Source organism: Geospiza fortis, unplaced genomic scaffold (genome assembly GCF_000277835.1).
Source record: "Geospiza fortis unplaced genomic scaffold, GeoFor_1.0 scaffold181, whole genome shotgun sequence".
NCBI classification, from domain to species: Eukaryota; Metazoa; Chordata; class Aves; order Passeriformes; family Thraupidae; genus Geospiza; species Geospiza fortis.
This window is the reverse complement of record NW_005054412.1, coordinates 1,757,128-1,775,678: the sequence shown is the minus strand read 5'-3', so window position 1 is coordinate 1,775,678 and position 18,551 is coordinate 1,757,128. Positions and strand designations below refer to the sequence as shown.

The window sequence follows — 18,551 nt, the reverse complement described above, 5'->3', positions numbered from 1 at the left end:
TGTCATTTATTTGAAGATGAAAGAGAGCTCTCATATTTCCATCCTCCCAACAAATGGGAGGCACTAACAGTTACAGGTCCTGGTTATGATGTGAAGAAACTGAATTTGTGAGCTGTGAAAAGATCTGATGCCATTATTGTTATATTACAATTATTATATTGGGTTTGATGTTATTAAAAGCTTCTAGTGGATACTTAGAGCTGTTCCAGTGGAAGACCCTTTGAAAATGAGGACAAGACAAATTCTGCTCCTCAGACTCCATTTGCATTTTGAGTTCTGGAGTGACAGACATCCTACAGCTCACTGGTGTTACCCAATAAGGTGGAGCAAGTGGACTACAGTCCTAAAAACTAAACTCACATGCAAGTGATAGTCCTAGAACTGAGATCTGACGAGACCATTTTGGTCAGTTCATTGCAAGGAGCAGATCATTTATGCTATGATAAATTAAATTTGTTGATATTATGAATGTTTGTATAAAAGTTACTAGAGTTGCTTTTCCCACTAATGAGAATATTTGAAGTTACCATGTACGAAAAGTGTAAGTTTTCTAAAGCTTTTGGGTTTTGATCTTCAAAGTTCCGTATTTTGTTTTGGTTTTGGGGCTTTTTTGGGTGGTGGTTTTTTTGGTTTTTTTTTGTTTCCTTTTTTTCCCCCCAAAGGATATCTATGTGATTTAGACGAGCATTTTCATTATGCTGTAAGAAGATATTAATTCTTTTTCTTTGTTATCTCTGCTGTCATATGAAAGGAAAATGAAAGGATAAAGGAATTCAAATGCTAAAACAAACTAAATCTCCAAATTAATGTTTTATTTTCACTAAAGAAATGTGAAATTATTCAGTGTTTCATGATAGTTGCTGGATTCTGCATACTGGCAGAAGCTTTCCTCAAAACACTTGGTGTTTCCATTGGCAAAACCAAGTTATCCCTTCCTGACTTTGAGGCTTTTCTTTAAATAGCTGTGAAAAAAGCATTCTTTACCAGGGTAAGTTGTTGTAGTACAGATTGCTAATAGTCAAGATGTCTGTTAAATGTTTTTTCAAGTATATTTCTTAAATTTAACTCAAGTATGGCATAGGTAAATAGAGAATGTATAGGGCACAGGAATTAAACACCAAGGTCGTGGGTTCAGTCACCGTATGGGTCATTCACTGGACTTGTTGGTTCTTGTGGGTCCCTTCCAACACAGAATATTCTGTGAATTATGGGAATATATAGAGGTGAAAATGTGTTCTGCTTTTTGATCCAGTAACATTTTCTTAGTAAGTATAAACTAACTGTTTATCCTATTTCACAGTATTTAATGGATGTAAGCTCAATTAAGAAAATGTTTTCAAAGGACAAAATATGTGATTGCTTATAGAAGAAGCAGCTCAAACTTTAACTAAATGTATAATTTTTATTTGCTGTAATACATACTTGAGACTTTCAGTGAAAAGTTGCTGTCTAGTGAGAGTATGTCTGGTTCTTTTTCAGTATTTAAATGATGTTTTGCAGTCCTGACAGACTTATGTTTGTAGCAGCAAAAAGCACTTGGGAAAAAATACCATGTGATTAATTTAAAGATTATTTTAAAAATGAGGCTTATAATAGGATTTGAATTTTTGGTATCAATTTTTTTTTTCAGATTCAGGCCATCAAGATGATGGTTCGATGGTTGCTAGGAATGAAGAACAACCACAGCAAGTCAGGTACTTCTACTCTGAGACTGCTAACAACAATATTACACAGTGATGGAGACTTAACAGAGCAGGGGAAAATAAGGTATGTACCAGATGGTGATGTTTTCATGTCTGTGATGATGGGGTGAGGGGAGAGTTTTAATTGAAGTAGTTTGTAAACTACTCTGCTAGACTGCTTAACAATTTATACATTTCATTTCATAAGATGTGATAGTAAGCTTGGCTGGTTTCTACATAAGTTTGCTGAGTCTCAGGTTTTGTAACACTGTACACACAGCTGAATTTTAGGTTTTATATTCTTGCTTTTATTTATCCCTTCAATAGGCTATTACTCATATTGCAGGAATAAACTGTGCAACTTCCTCTTTCCCACTGAAAATTTGTTTTAATTTTTTATGCAGCTTGCTGTTCCTGGTGTACCAATTGCTGTGTATGCCAAATGCCAATAGGTGGGCTTTCTAATAAAGAATAATAGTGTGTTGTATAAACTAGGTGGAAATACTTAGTACACAAGGCACTTCTGCTTGGAGACAGGCTAATCTATCTTGAGGTCTCTAAAAGTGAAAGCAAGAAGGAAATGTGTAAACAGGATTAAATCTCAATAAATAATTTACCTTTTAGGTGACTGTTAGACCACTTGTTTTTCTGGGTGTCTTCTTAATCCTCTGTGGTAGGAAAAGTGGCAAGTTGTCAGCTGCTATTGCTTGCCAAACATTGAAAATTTATGTCTACAAAAGCCATTAAAGCCATGGGTAGGTTGTGCCAGTATGTTTAAAAAGGTTCTGATTTTCAGGTAGAGTTAATGTTATACAGTAGTTATGCAGATAGAACCATATTGTGTGTGCAAAATTGCAAACCTGAGAGCTGTCTAGTATATTATATTTGTAGCAACTGTGTAGTCTGTCCTAAAGTTCTTTGTAAACAATTGTTTTATAGTTTTAAGTTCTGTAATGTGACCATTCATGGCAGCTGCCAGGGAGTTGAGTGGCAGTAATTTAGCTTTTCAGCACAGCTACTTGGAGCACATGGTTGGCTTATGCAGTAGTTGGAGAATAGATCAGTTCTGTAGATCCTGTGTGTTTTCATGCTTGGAGTGATGATTCCTTACTGTGCATGTTTCAGAAATTTAATTTTCCCACTCCTTTTCTACTCAAAAAGTAATTATATAAAGTGGAAACTTTATGTAATGATGTGATCTGTTCTCCATTTTAAAATCAAGTTAATGGAGGGCTAGGGAGGGATCTTTTCAGGGTAGGGAGAAAGCTGCAGTGACATGTGATGTGGCTGTGGAGGTAACCCTTCAACCCCAGAGCCTGGAGCTCTGCCTGGGAATGGAAGATGAGCCAGTGGAGAGCTTATGGGCTAAGACTGACGAGCAGATTGCTCTGTGTAACATCATGGTGAGTGTCTGCTGTGGGACCCCTGACCAGGAAGAAGTGGATGAGGCCTTGAAACAGCTGAAAACAACGTAATGTGCGCAGTGTTTGGCCCTCATGAGGAAATTCAGCCTCTCTGATATCTGCTGCAAGGGCAGTGCATAACAATCCAGGGCAGCATCAATGACAACTTTTTGACACAACTGGTAGACGACCTGATGAGGAGAGGCTCTCTACTGGACCTCATACATGCCAGCAAGGAGGGGTTTACTGGGGATGTGAAAGTTGAAGGCAGCCTTGGCTATAATGACCCTAAAATGGTGAAGTTCAAAATCCTGAGGGCAAGGAGGAGGCTAGGAGGCAAGACTGGAGTGGGATTCAGGAGAACCGTCTTGGGACTCTACAAGAATGTGCTTGTAGGGTTCCATTGGATAAGGGCTGGAGGGAAGAGGGGCCTTAGAAAGCTAATTACCTAGTATTCAAAAATCATCCCTCAGTACTCAAGAGTGATCACAGCAGAAAAGCAGATGGATACTTCAGCAAACTGTACCTGGATGAGCAAGGTGCTCCTGGCAAAATTCAAACACAAAAAGAGGGATTGAGAGCAGCCCTGCAGAGTAGTACTTGGGGACACTGGTAGGTGAAAGGGTGGACATGAGCCAACAATGTGCGCTTACATCCCAGAAAACCAGCTGTGTCCTGGGCTGCATCAAAAGAAGCACGGCTAGCAGGTCAAGGGGGTTGATTCTGCCTCTTTACCTCACTCTGAGGGTGAGACCCTACACAAAGTACTGTATCCAGCTCTGGGGCTCTCAGCACAGGAAACACATGGACCTGCTGGAGTGTGTTCAGAGAAGGGTCTCAAAAACAATCAGAGGGCTGGAGCACTTCTATGAGGAAAGGCTGAGTGATTTGGAGTTGTTCAGCCTGGAGAAGAGAAGGGTCTGGGGTGACCTGGGGTGACCACAATAAGAAGGGTCTTATTGTGACCTCTCAGTACTTAAAGGAGCCTGTAGATAGAAGAATTTTTTTTTGTGGTAAGGGTGATGAAACACTGAAACATGATGCTCAGGGAGGTAATAGCTGCCCCATCCCTAGAAACATTCAAGGTCAAGTTGGACAGGCCTGCAAGTACTGCTCATTGCAGGGGGTTGGACTAGATGAGCTTTAACAATCCCTTCTGGCCCCAACTATTCTATGGTATGAGGTAAGCAGAAGGAGGAAGTAGAGATGGGTAATCTGGCAGGAATACAGGGAGCACCATCTGAGATACAGATAGGAAAGCCAAATCCCAACTGGGATGAAATCTAGTGAGAAGTGACAAAGGCAACCAGAAGAGCTTCTCTAAGTAAATAAGTGACAAAAGGAAGACTAGGGAGAATGTGCATCCACTGCTGAATGAGGCAAGAGCCCTGTTGACAGGACATGTAATAATTATTTGCAATTCTCAGTATTGCTTTTCAAAAAAGCTCCAAATGGGTAGAAGGACTAGTCTGTTGTCTCTGTGTGAGCCATACTGCCTACATTAACAATTACTCTCAAAACCTGAAGCAGAGGAGATGATGTTTCAGGCCTGTTAGTTCTGCAGGGAACTTGCTGACACTTCCTGACCTTTGTTCCTCACCCACTGAGTGCAATAAGGATATCTTCTTTCTGGCAATGCTTACTGTGTCCCTTCTGTGCAAACCTGATACTGCTCCTTCTGACTTGGAGTAGGCTTTGAAGAGAGTAAAACTGTCCATTCAGTACAGAACATAACCTTTTAGACTGTACTTGATATGAGGTCATTCTGTGTGAGTCAGTTTTAGTGTTCATGGCTTGAACTTGTCTTTTAGACAGTGTTTAATAATTTGCTAAACATAATTGAATTAAGTGAAAGTGGCAGGGCTCAGGAGCCTTTGATGCTGTTGAGGCCATCAGTCATGTTGTAATCTTCTTGGTGTTATTGCCCACATCAGCCCTAAAAGTGACTCTGCCCCTATGCCTCTTGAAGTCTACACAACTCTACCCTTCAGTGACACTGTAAGGGAATTTTTTTGGGTTTTTTTTTACTTCAAAGCACTGTTCAGCCTGGAGTGTCAGGTGAAGGCAAGGTCCCATTTGGACAACAAATCCCTTCTCTTGTTCATCCTTCGCACTTTGAAGTAGTAGGATTGATGACTTTCTTGAATTGCTTTTAAATCAACAACTGACTTCTTTGAGATTTTATCATGTTAAATTCACCAGTCTTGTATTTTTTTTAATATCGAATTTTATTGATAGTGTCTCAACTGTCCTTTCCAAGTCTTTCTTTTTAATTTTATAAGTCATAAAACTTATGACTTATAAAATTAAAAAGAACTCAAGATTGTACAACTTTTCTATTTGTGGTTAGGTAGAACAGCTAGGTCTAATCTTGCATGTTTTTGTAGTGGGATTTTGATTTTAGTCTATACTAAGCATAAAATAGGACTATTTCAGTATCAGAGGATGCTAACAGTTGCTGAAAGTACTGATATTAGATATGAACTTGAATTGAGATTTTCTTGAAATACCATTTGCATTTTTTCTTAAACTAATGCTCACCAAGAGAAAAATTAAAAACCTTTTGGAGCTTAGAATGTCATAGTTCTGTGCTGTAGAAAATTTGCCACACATCTGATATACAACATTTTCAGTGGTTGCATTCAAAAGACATTTTGCTATTCTCTTAAAATAGAATTCACTTGGTCATGTATTACAGTGTCTAATTAATCTTAATTGATTTTTGCCTGAAGCCTGAATTTTGAGCTAGGAAAGCTTGGCAACTCTGGGAACTAGAAATGGACTGGTTACTTCTTTGGCAGGACTCTCCTGCTGAGGGGGGAGCAGCAAGCTGAACAGAAGTATCTTACTGCTAGATGTGGTCTTTGAGGGGCAGTATGGACTGTCCTCACTCAATGCAAAGCTAGAATTGTTTCACATCTGTGTGTAACTTTTAGGAGGTTTGATGGAAAATTTTTATTGCCAGGTTGGGACCAGGTAATGGTAAGTGGGAATAGGCTATAAAATGTGTTGCCATGAAAATTACTTTGGGTTTGAAATTGCTTCTGCTAGCATAGGGGTGGCTCAGTTCACAGAAACTTCTTTCCTTTGAAGTACTTGTTGTTCAGTGATGCAAACTTATTAGATTTAGCTGAGTCAAATAATTACATATTTTTTTTTACTAATTAACCTTCACAATCCATGTGCTTGTTTTTCAGTAAACCTGACATGTCTCGCTTGAGGCTGGCTGCAGGGAATGCTATTGTGAAGTTGGCACAAGAACCTTGTTACCATGAAATCATCACCTTAGAACAATACCAGCTGTGTGCACTAGCCATAAATGTAAGGAAATTTGTTGGAGTTGTGGGTTATCAGCAGATGTATGAGTATATAGTTGTTTGTTCTGTATGTTATGTATATTTCTGCAAATCTGGTTTTGTGCAAAATATTCAGCCTTGGCATGAAATTATTTCTCCATTTCGTAATCCTGAAAACTTTGTGGATGAAAATTAGATCTGTAGTACTGGACTGTCCATTGGGGAAATACTGACTTAGAGTAGTCAAATGTTAGAATACTAATAAACTAAGATATGCAGTATGTATTTAAGTAATAACCCAGCTGCATTATAACATTACTAGAAGTAAAAATGAGATGATGCAAAGTATATTGAACTGTGGTGAAACAGTGATCTTGGTTTCTCAATACTTGGGTAGAATATATTTGGAATGCAGAGGTCTGTAAAAATAGTTAGCATCCTTCAAATATTAGAAGAAATAGGGATATATTCCTTAGCAGATGCTGGAATTTTCATCCTTAGCTTCTGCCTGTGAGCCCATAGTAAGGAAATAACTTCAAATGGTAAGTAGAGATATAGGGACCCTCTCTATTTCTGGGTTGTAGGCATGGCAAGTTGTACATACCCCAAGAGTAAGGTGGTCATGAAGGGACTTCTGTTGGTGTTATTTGTGTAGCTGCTGGTATTCTCCTGGCTTTCCAGAAGTCAAGAAATCCTCTGCAAGGAATCTTGTCCAGAAGATTTCTGCAGCAATAATAATACGCCATTTTAGATTTTAATTCCTGTGTCCAGCTAAAGCTTTAAAATCTGCAAACCATTTTGAATGTTGGAAGACTTTAAATTGGCATGTAATGTTAGAAAATATGGAGAATGGCTCCTGTGTGGATATTGTTTACTTTCATACAGAGTATCTTTTTTAGTTTCTAAAGTTGCTTGGAGTTGGTTACTGTTAGGCTAGAAAAATCATTCCTTTACCAGAGTAAGACAGTCCCTATTAGGCTTGTATATTGTTTTAACTATGTTTATGTGAATTTTAAGCTTCTCTGTTTCTATGAAAAGGAGCTCTTAGTCAGTTCCCAAATGCTATGAAAAACAAGGGAAATGGAACAAAGCTTTAAACTACTTAAGCAGATGAAATCTAGCAAAACTAAAGGAGGAATTCAGTGGTAATAACTGAAGGTCTTTACACCCAAACAAAGTCTGATACTTTTCAGCTTTCCTATTCCAAAACTGAACAGAAATGTTAGTCTTGTCTCAATATGAGTTATAAAGATTTTACAGTTCAGAACAAAATTAGTTGAGACAAAAATAGGCACTCGGTGTAATGACAAATAAGTTCTGTCTCTGCTCCGGAAAGGATACTCAAACTGGATAATGTCATGCCAGACTAGCCTTGCCAATGTAGTGTTTGCATGTTCTGTTTTCTTGTGAACCCAGTGATCAAAATCTGTTCATTCCTTCAGTCATTTTCCTCCTGTGGCAAATCTTTATTGCAAATAAACCTTGTAGCTCCTCTTAGAATTTTGCTTCGTTATTTTGATACTCTTTTCAGTATGTTAAAGTGCAGGCCCTTTGCCCTCCTCCATCTCTCACTTCTATCACTTATCTTCTGGCTATAACAGTCTTAACTGTTTGTGGATATTCTAACAGATGTGTCGTCACCTTTTTTGTGTCTAATGCTTACCTTCCCTGAATTTTCAAAAGGGAATTTTGAGAGATAAAATTCAAATTAGAACATAATAGGGTTCTCAACATTTATAAACCAGTTAGTATCACATTTTACTGTAGCATTATAGCATACTTTGGACTGGAATGAACCCATAAAGATCATCCCATTAAGCTCCCTTGCTGTGGTCAGGGACATGCTCCACTAGAACAGGTTGCTCAAAGCCCCATCCAGCCTGGCCCTGAACATCTCCCTGAATGATGGGGTGTCCACAAGTTCTCTGGGCAACCTGTTCCAGTGTCCTGCCACCCTCATGGTAAAAAAATCTTTTCCATATGTCCAATCTAAACCTCACCTTTTTCAGTTTAAAACCATTGCTCCAGAGCAGGACACAGCACTCTAGATGGGGGTCCCATGAGAGCAGAGTAGATGTTGAGAATTCCCTTTTTGACCCTGCTGGCCACTCTCCTTCTGATGCAGCCCAGGTCATGGTTGGCTTTCTGGGCTGTGATCTCATCTCCAGTTTTTCATCCACAAGTGACCCCAGTCCTCTGCAGGGCTGCTCTCAATCCTTTTGTCCCTCAGCCTGTATGGATACTGAGAATTGCCTGGAGCCAGGTGCAGGACCTTGCGCTTGGGACTCTTGAACCTCCTGATGTTCCCCTGGGCCCATCCTTAAGCCTAATAAGGTTCTTCTGGATGGCAGCTCTTCCCTCCAGTGCCAGCCCTCCCTCCAAACTGCACCACTTTGCTTGGTGTTATCCACAGGCTTGCTGAGGGTTGTTCTCAACTGATCTCCATTTGGACATTGATTTTTTTTTTTTGACTGCAATCCTTTGGACATGGCCATCCAGCCAGTTTCTTATCAGTTGAGTAGTCCATCTCTGAAACCCATATTGCTCCAATTCAGAGACAACAATGTTGTGTATAACTGTGTCAAAGCCCTTATAGAAATCCAGGTGGGTGACATCAGTTGCTCATCCCTTAGCCATTTGCACATTCACTTCATTGTAAAAGGTTACACCAGTCAAGCATGATTTGTGCTTTGTAAAGCCATGTTGGGTGTCTGCAATCCCCTCCCTGTGGTTATCCATATGCTTTGTCATTGCTTCCAGGAGAATCTGTTCCTTTGTAGTATCATTTCTGTCACGTTTCCTTCTTCATTTATTGTTATTTCTTTGCCTTTTGTGACTTTGTAGGTTGTTTTTTAGAATTTAGATTGTAGGCTCTGTCAGGTCAGGAATTCTGCCTTTCATTTTCACTGCAGCTCTTAATGGATTTTGAATACTTACAAATAACTTTTCTAGGTGTTTTTCAGGCCTTCTCCAATTTCCTTTCTCACTTTTCTCAGTGGAGATGCTCAGATGCAGAGTAGCTGTAATAGCTTTAATGATTTTTTCACTTAAAAGGGATACTGGTTTTTTTTTTTTGGAGATTCAGCATGTGCACATATGCATACATATATGTTAATGCTTAGAGTGGTTAGTATTAGAATCCATTTCTTGATGGTAGATACTGAATACTCTGAAAGTTTTTTTATTATTAACACTTTCAAGTCGAGCCACAAATCAGGTGACATCAAGGCCAACTCTAGTTTTGTGTTATTTAATTCACAGCAAAGATTCTCTAAGTGGGCAGATCAGAAAACAGATTAAACAACAGGAAAAATCTTACTTTTTAAGGCTTGTGATGGTTGCACAGGTTCTGCTGAGGTTCTGTGCTGGCACTTTTTTTTTCTGTCTGATGCTGCCTTTTTGTAATGTATAATGGCTGGAGTGCACAACACATAATTAAATTTTGTCACTAATTGCTGTGTGAAAGTGGCACTGGTAAACAGGGGCATTATGATGAAATGCATGTGGTTTTAGTAATTGTAAAATAAGTTGCATATTAAGTTTGGCCAATCTTACAAGCTTACCAGCAGCTGACTTCTGTGATCTCCAGAACAAATTTTGATGTCAACAGAGCTTCATATTGAGAGACAGTGAAAAGTAACTGAGGATAGTACTTCAGTGTTCAACAAGGTTTAAGATCAGATTTAAGATCTGATAAGCTTTGCTGTTGAAAATACAATTTAATTGTATTTAGAATAAGTCTTGTGGATTGCATAAGTTTCATTTGTTTAAAACAATCCCAAAGCTTTTTCAGTTTTCTTTGTTAACTCAAGGTGGTGTAATTGAGGAATCAGAGCTGTGTCTGAGTGGTACATGATGTTTTGCAAATATGTATTTTTTAATGCTTTTAAATGGTGAACTTCTGATGAATTTGCATTAAATTCAGAGGTGTAGGTATATAAAACTTAATTTATGGAGTTTGTGTATGCTGTTAAAAATAGCATACATTGGTTAAGTTTTGTCTCCTTCTTCTTAGTGTAAGAACTGAGTCAAATTTAAGGTTATTCCCAATATTAAAAGATAAAGGAATTGTAGTCATTCCAGTTGGCCACACAATACCATCAGTAGCAACCAACTGTACCTCCCTTGTCCTCAGAGACAAAGATGTTTCCCTGCTGGGACAGCAATTAGACATCCATCTCTTCTGAGCTTCCTAAAGGCTTTAGACTTAGGTGATACTGGGGAGGGAAAGGAGGGCTCTGTCTTAGCCTCCTGTAGGAGTGGATTTGCTGTAAGGAGAAAAGAGATGATGAGCAGGTCTCATGGTTTGGGTTTGTGGGCTTGGATTACTTCAACTCTGGCTGCAGCAGGTGTTTCAGGGCTTCAGTCCACAGAGAGGGAATATTGCTTGAAGCACAGGAAGGAGAAAATGGGGCTTGGTTGAAAAAAGTTTCTTCTCAATTTCATTTTTGGTGGAGGCAGAGGGAAGATTTTTTTTTTATATGTGATCTCTTTAGATGCCATTTGCAAATCTAGCAGAGCCAGTGTTTCCAGTGCCTAGGTTTTGGCTCTGCACTTCCAGTTGACTGATAACTGAAAACCCTCTTCAATCCTTTCTGACTTCAAAGCTGCCATTTGACTAAAATAGCTGCTTACTTCTGTTAACATTTTTTCTTTGTATTTAGATATAAATCTTTCCTCTTGACCTTTTTTTGGCAGGTTAAATGTGCCAAGCTATTTTGGTGATCTTGTTTACCTTAAGCTTTTCTGTATGTTTTCTTCAAAGTCTTTTCTACACGTGTTTCTGTTAAGCTTCCTTGTCCTGTGTTAGGAAATGGTTTGTCATGTCTTAAATAGTATATGTAGGTTATTTTCATACAAAAAAAAATTTAAACTTCATGCCTTTTTTGGGAACACATTGCTTAATAAGCTGTAGAACTACATTTGCTGCCTTCATATTGTTTTACTTCGTGTTGTTTGGCAGCTGTTAAACACAGATAATTTTCTTCCATGGTCAATTGTAGTGCATAGGTTTCCACAGTATAATGGAAATGCTTGGAACTCTCTTTGGTGTTTCACCTTGTCTGGTAATTCTGTTGAATTTTATTCAGTTTTTAATATTAATGTCTTGATGAAAATGTGTGAAATTATAGCAGCAAAATTGACATGGTGGTGGTTACTGGTGGATAAAATGTTTTTGTGCAGATCTTTGACATTGACTCTACAAAGCAAGTGACTCAACTGTGAACAATTTCAGTAACTCCATGCCTTACTGCTATGCTAAATTAGGCCTTGAGTCCTGAGTATGATATCTTCCTGCACAATTTTTGAACCTTAGCTCTGCTTTTGAGCTTAAAGGAAGCTTCAGCTGATTAATTCAATGAAATTGCTCTGACTTGGTATTTAAAAAAATTCTTGCAATTCCTATGTTTCAGTGGCTTCAAGGTCTAATTGGTTTTAGCATATTTACCTGAGCTTTCGTGCTTTGTTTTTCAGTTTATATTGCTTTAATAAAAGTTTACAGTTATCTTTTTTGGTTTTGCCTTTTTTTTTTTTTTTTAATAGGATGAATGTTACCAAGTGAGACAAATATTTGCTCAGAAACTTCACAAAGGCCTTTCTAGACTACGGCTGCCACTAGAATATATGGCTATTTGTGCACTGTGTGCAAAAGATCCTGTGAAAGAGAGAAGAGCTCATGCTAGGCAGTGCCTTGTGAAGAACATAAATGTCAGAAGGGAATATCTGAAGCAACATGCAGCAGTTAGTGGTAAGAGAATAGAAGTCACTTTTTGCTACAGGTGTTGTAGTTCAAATATAAATGTGAGTAGACTGAAAACATTGATAGTTGTCTGTTTTTATACACAGAATGACTGTAGATTTGATTTAGAGGTATCTGATGAAAACTGAAAGTTTCAGGTTTTCTTTTGTCCAGGTTTTATTTTGATTTTTTTTAACAGGCCACTGCTGAGGTCTTTGGGTTCTGTTAAAAATGTGCAAATGCTTATGCCTAAATATATTGGAAGTGAAGTAATTTTCCAAGGCAATTATGTGTGCTATTTGAACTTAATAATGTTAATAATGTTCTAAGTGAAGTGACAATGATTAATTTTACTTCAGCAATTACTAATAAGTAACTTGAATACATAAATGCTGTACTAAATAGACTGTCCTTGCACTGCTGTATTGAATAGCATCTTGTGTTATTCCTGCAAAGGGCTATATTTGTTGGCACTTCAGGATGAGTTGATGCAATGCTTTCTTCTCAGTGCCAGTGGTTGATCGTGAGAATGCTTTGGAAGTTATTATGGACTCATGTCAGCTATTTTTCTTTTATTAAGTCAGTCTTTTTGACTTAAAGCTACAGACATACAGTATTGCAATGCTGGTACAGGGTCATAGGAAAAAGTAGGCCTTTATGAAGAGCTATAGCATTTTTGAATGAGAGGTTTTGAAAGTTTTATTTCTTTGAAAGATTACTGATGGTTTGACTTTTGTGAAGTGAAGGGGATTTTTCCATCCTTTTAGCCTAAACCAGACCTGTTTTGTGAATCTCATCTCAGAGATGCTGTCAGATAACTGACTTCCTTCTATGTTTATGAATCACTTTATATTAGTTATATCAGTCAGTCTTTCACAGTCCCCTTAGACTGATCAGAGAGTAAGTCTACAGACAGATCCTTTTATGTATCATTAATTAAAGAAAAAAGTGGTACTTTTCTCCCACTCAATAACATGTAAAAGATAAAAAATAAATAGAACAAACACCTCTAAGTAATTTTAAGACTATTACTCTTGAAAGTTGAAATCTCTTTTTACGTATGTAGACAGAAAGCATAAGAATTATCATGTGTTTGAAACAGATGCTGCAAAGTTACTATCAAAAATCTCTGGAAGAAATTGAGGAACCTAGGTGTGTGTGATTTTCTTTATCCTGTAGGACCTCAAAGTGCACCTGATAAATTATTTTCTTGCTGAAATAATTGCATGATGCCTTTGATTCGACATATGTTATAATGAATGGGGAGTCTGGATTAAATATAGATTGCAGGATTTTTTGAGAATTACAATCTTAACTTCGTGCCATTCAGATTTACCAGTCTGAGCTTTCAGCAAATAAAATATCTTGAACTGTTTGTATCCTAAAATATCCATATTGCAGCAGTTCAGCCAGTGCTCATTTCTGGATATAACACAATATTTAAATGTGTGTCTCCCTCTGCCACTCTCTGTGCTGACCATGCGGTAACTCAGGGTGGTAATGACGGCAGTACCTCCTCTGGAAATCTGCATCGTTCCTTATTCCACCTATTTGTCTGAATCTATAAATGTGTGCTTTTGTGATACGTTTTGTCTCGAAAACTTCATACAGGTGAGGAGGATATCTCTTGGATATTTTGGGGGGATTTCAGCTTTTGTTGAAAATATGGTAAATTTCTGTTTCCCCCCTGCCTGAGGAAAACTTTCTAAGGACTGGTACCCGACAGTAAAACACCTCTTTCTTCCAGGCTGGCCTTTTATAGGCTGGCAGAAATTATTCTCAGCCCTCTTAAATTCTCTAAATTCTATTCGGAGTGGAAGCCACTCAAGAAGAGACTTATTTTGATTGTGTATCTTTTACTAGTTTCATCTGGGTAGAGACGTGTCTTGGATAGGAATTTTTATGTTCCCATGATGGGCTTTTACTTGAAAGTCAGTAAGCAGAAAAACTACAAGAGTAAAGATTAATTTTTTTTAAATGAGTGTTCTTCCTAAAAGTTCATAAAGGACTCTTGTGAAGGGTTTTGGCACGTTGTAGTTTTGTGTGCTGGTAGGAAAGGCACCCTACCTTTCAGCTAGGGTCTTCTTTCATTAGATAAAAGTTCTATTTTTTTTTCCTACTGTTTTTTGTCATGACAGGGTTAAATATAATATGTATCAATACTTTTTCTTTCCCTGTTTTGTCTGGAACTAGTTCATTTTATTTTCCAGACCCAGTTGGAATTATTGTTATAATTATATGAGAAATTGTCCAAGGCAGGAAGTTACTGAAAAACTGAGTTTATGAGCTCTTGATTAGCATTCTATTGAAGTTGCTAATTAGTACAAATAATAGTGGTTTGGTTTGTCTGGGGCATATCTCAGGCAAGCCAATTTTGCTAGTGTTCTGAAGTTTTAATTATATTCTTTTGCTTCCCTGCTATCTTTTTTTTTTTTTTTTGTTTAGTAATGTGAACAGCTGCTGGCTAAAATGCAGGACAGTGCTTGAAAAGAAAAAGGATGTTTTTAAAGTTAATAGTGCAGTGTCAATTGAAACACACTGAAAACTGCTTTTTAAAGTATGCTGGATTTCAATTACATAAATATGGCTTGAAATAGGAAGACATTGGGTGATTTTATAGATTATATATATCTTATGTAGACTGTGCATTACTCCTATTTATACAGATCTCTAAGAAGGGTATAGGTTAAGACTTGACGTATGCATGGCAGTTACTTTGTTAGTTTTGTAAAATCTGCAATAATGGTGTATTTTGTTTGATGTGCACAATATTTGTCAAGCACATGTCATATGAATACATATAATAGAGGTAAAACTGTTAGTGTTCTAATGTATTTTTAACTAGTTTCCAAATAATATTAGTGCATATAATGATTTACAGATGTTTGGACTTATTCATAACTGAATATGGTATAGGCAAAAGTTTACTGAAAGAAGATTTTCCAGACTTGGTCATGCACTTACTATCACAAAATGTGACTTTTCAAAAACTGAGCTGGGAATTTCCCTCTTCGCTTCACATGTACATTCAAGTCATGTCAATACTATGATATTGCATTTGCCATGAGCACTAAAGATCAGATGCTTGTGCCATAGCAATATACATGGAATAGCAGAATGCCTTCTTTTGACCATTGTCTTGCCTGTTGCACAGGGTGCAGGTTTAGTAACTTAGGTGTGCTGTGTGTTCTCTGGCTTCACTGAGGCATCAGGCTAAAGTCAGCAGTGCGGATGTTTGCTGAAAAATGTTTTTTTTTTACTTTTGGTATACAACTTGTCCATCTGTTGGCCATGCTCCTTGGGAGATGATCTCTGAGGTGCTGCAGTTCACGCTGCATGGTGTTGGTTGGGTCAGGGAGTTTGTTACCTTACATAACATGTATTTTGTGATCATAACTCTGAGAAGGCCATTGGCAACAACCCTTCCTTTTTGAATCCCCAAGGGAGATAGGCCTTCAGACTGTCATGATGGAGGAAAGACTTCCTTGCGGTCCTGCTTAGGATTCCAAAAGTCTCAGAATGCTAGAAAATACTTTGAATGCTTTAAATGTCACAGTAGAGTTGTGCTGCTCTGTTTAGATGGGATTGAGCCTTTCAAACTCAGTGCACTACTACTTTGTTACAGCTTTCATGTGACCTCTCACTCCTCTGGAAACAGACATTGTGTCAATTTGACTGCAAAATCCCTGCAGAAAACCTTTGTTCTCTTGACGGCAAGGCTGCACACTTCAGTGTCCAAAGAAATAGTCACAGCTTATCCTGTAGTTGTGCTGGTCTCACATCTTGCAGTCAACATGGATTTTGTGATCCATCCTCATGTCTGCTTTTCAAAGTCCTTCAGAATACAGGCTTTGAACTGAGGAAAGGATTGGGAGTAGGAGGTAACTGGAGCTGTATATCTCAAGGTAGCTAGAAAACAAGCAGCCCTGAGTTAGAGATACTTAAAATCTTAATTGTTGCACACCTGAAACATGTGCACATCAGCCATGAAATGAAACATCATAGAGAAATGATAGGCTCACATGTGTTTGTACCTTAATGCATGCTGACCTCAAGATTTGCCCTCTCCTCTTTGGTAGAAAAGCATACTTCTTGGTATGTAGTTTTTTAATGCATCTTTCTTCTGCTTTTCAGAGAAACTGTTGTCACTTCTACCCGAGTATGTTGTTCCTTATACTATCCATCTTCTAGCTCATGACCCAGATTATGTCAAAGTCCAGGACATCGAACAACTCAAGGACATTAAAGAGTAAGACCACATTTAATAGTGTTATTTCTAACGTTATGCTAAGTGGGATTTTAATTCGTTGTTGCACCCTGTTACATAGTCCAGTGTGCATAATGATGCCAGTTACTTGTGTAAAGTATTGAGAGAAATAGTATTGGTGCTTTTTTAGCGCTTTGTGATATTTTATAGAGAAACCCTTCACCTTCTGCTCATCTTCATTTCCTTTTGCCAAAAGAACTGTTTTCTCAGAGTTAGACTGGTTCAAATTCATAATACTAGTAAAAGCTGGACTTAATCATGTTCTCAAATGTGCTTTATAAAGGAATTTCTTTTGTACTTTGGTTCATGTGGGATACTGTATTTCTCCTGTAGGTGTCTGTGGTTCATACTGGAAATATTAATGGCTAAAAATGAAAACAACAGTCATGCCTTTATCAGAAAAATGGTAGAAAATATCAAACAGACTAAGGATGCTCAAGGACCGGATGATCAAAAAATGAATGAAGTAGGTGATACTTTTTATTGGAAATTGCATTTAATTCTGGCCTGCTAATGTGAAGGAGTTGCTTTTTGCTTATACACTAACTTCAAAATGTCTTTCAATAGAATTGTAAGTATGAAAAGATACTTACTGTAATGATTATATTTATTTTAGTTTAGATAGCAGTTATTTTCCTGTGCTTCAGTAATTCTTGCACATTTGCAAGGGAGTCATAATAGTTTTCAGTTCTTCTGTTTCTGTCTCAGTAAGATTACTAAACACTAACTTTAAATAGATACAAACTATAAAATTTACTGTTTAAATCATCCACTAAAGTGCTTTTTATTATTTCATTTCTACAGTGAAAGTGTAAATTTAATAGAGGAACAAAAATACATTCGAAATCACTGGTATTGTGTAGTGCATGTATCAAACCCTTTTTTTTGTGGTTTTAGCATCACATCATGTCCAGTTTTGTCCCTTTTCTGCTTTTTCCACAGAAATGTGTTTTGGGTAGTGGGTGGTTGGGATGTGTGTGCTCATTTGATTAATTTTGTCTTAGAAACTATGGCAAGCATTACTTTTGAGTGCAGAAAGACCATGAAAACCATCAGTCTTCAACTGTTAGACTCACAATGTTTTTGCTTTTACCATCTGTATTTCAGTATCCTGAGAGACACTGTTTAGGATCCAGGCTAGTGTTAAATATTTAATATGATTGCTTTTGAACTGTGATTTCTTGTGGTCCTGTGCATGAAAGATACCCTGGCTTTTGTCAAGATTTTCAATGAACTGGTTTTTAAATTTTATTATTTACAGAAACTATATACAGTCTGTGATGTGGCAATGAATATCATTATGTCAAAGAGTACAACATACAGTTTGGAATCCCCTAAAGACCCTGTACTTCCAGCCAGATATTTTACTCAACCTGACAAGGTACACTTTGGCATTTAATTTTTCTTGAGATAAGCCTGTTTAAATATTTGCTGGTTGTAATTCACAGTTGTTTTTCTTAAATATTTCTTGTAACTCCAGACTTCTCCCTCTTACATTGTAGTTGAAAATGTATATGTGTATATTTTCATAAATATATATATGTGTACACACCAATTTCTGTTCCCCCCTGCTCCCATATTACTGTTCTAGTTTAAAAATTCAAAAGCATCAATGATCTAAATTAAGTCTTTCAGTGCAATCTCCAGAATGTTTACCTCTTGTTTGCTGATTATTGCTGTAATTGGCCCCACCTCCTTTTTTTACAGAATTTCAGTAACACCAAAAATTATCTTCCTCCGGAAATGAAGTCTTTTTTCACCCCTGGAAAGGTAGGTATGGAAGGGGGGGGTTGAGGTTTTGTGCCGTGTTTGTGTTCTGGTTTGTCTTTTTTTTTGGAGTGACAGTTTTGTTTGCTTTCTTTGTGGGTTTTTTGGTTGTTTTGTTTTTTGAAGAACACTAGCATGGAACTAATTAAACGCTATGTTTAAGAGAACCGATTGTTTCTAGGTATAGAGAAGGAGACGGGTAAAAGGAAAACAGCTGCTGTCTGTACTGGGTGGTGGCAACAATAGGCAAAGCCTGTTGCCTTTAGAAGGAGAGGATCCAAAACCACCCCAATATAACCCATAATATTTGTCAAGTTGACAAAATGGTTAACCTTTTTAGACTGCAGAAGACTACAGTGTTGCATACAAAGTGGCAGCTATGGAAAACTCTAACAA

General features: G+C 37.6%; 1 protein-coding gene across 6 annotated transcripts in view; it reads left to right on the top strand.

The window, feature by feature from the left end:
• The window catches only part of PDS5B (PDS5 cohesin associated factor B), an 82,046-nt gene that overhangs the window by 48,396 nt on the left and 15,099 nt on the right, over positions 1–18,551 (top strand). For all 6 annotated transcript variants that reach the window (XM_031061415.1, XM_031061414.1, XM_005426364.2 and 3 more), the window contains 7 exons: positions 1,631–1,767; positions 6,283–6,406; positions 11,926–12,130; positions 16,256–16,370; positions 16,722–16,854; positions 17,650–17,769; positions 18,096–18,158. In XM_031061415.1, coding sequence (XP_030917275.1) covers positions 1,631–1,767; positions 6,283–6,406; positions 11,926–12,130; positions 16,256–16,370; positions 16,722–16,854; positions 17,650–17,769; positions 18,096–18,158 — 897 coding nt within the window. The remainder of the gene's footprint in view (positions 1–1,630; positions 1,768–6,282; positions 6,407–11,925; positions 12,131–16,255; positions 16,371–16,721; positions 16,855–17,649; positions 17,770–18,095; positions 18,159–18,551) is intronic.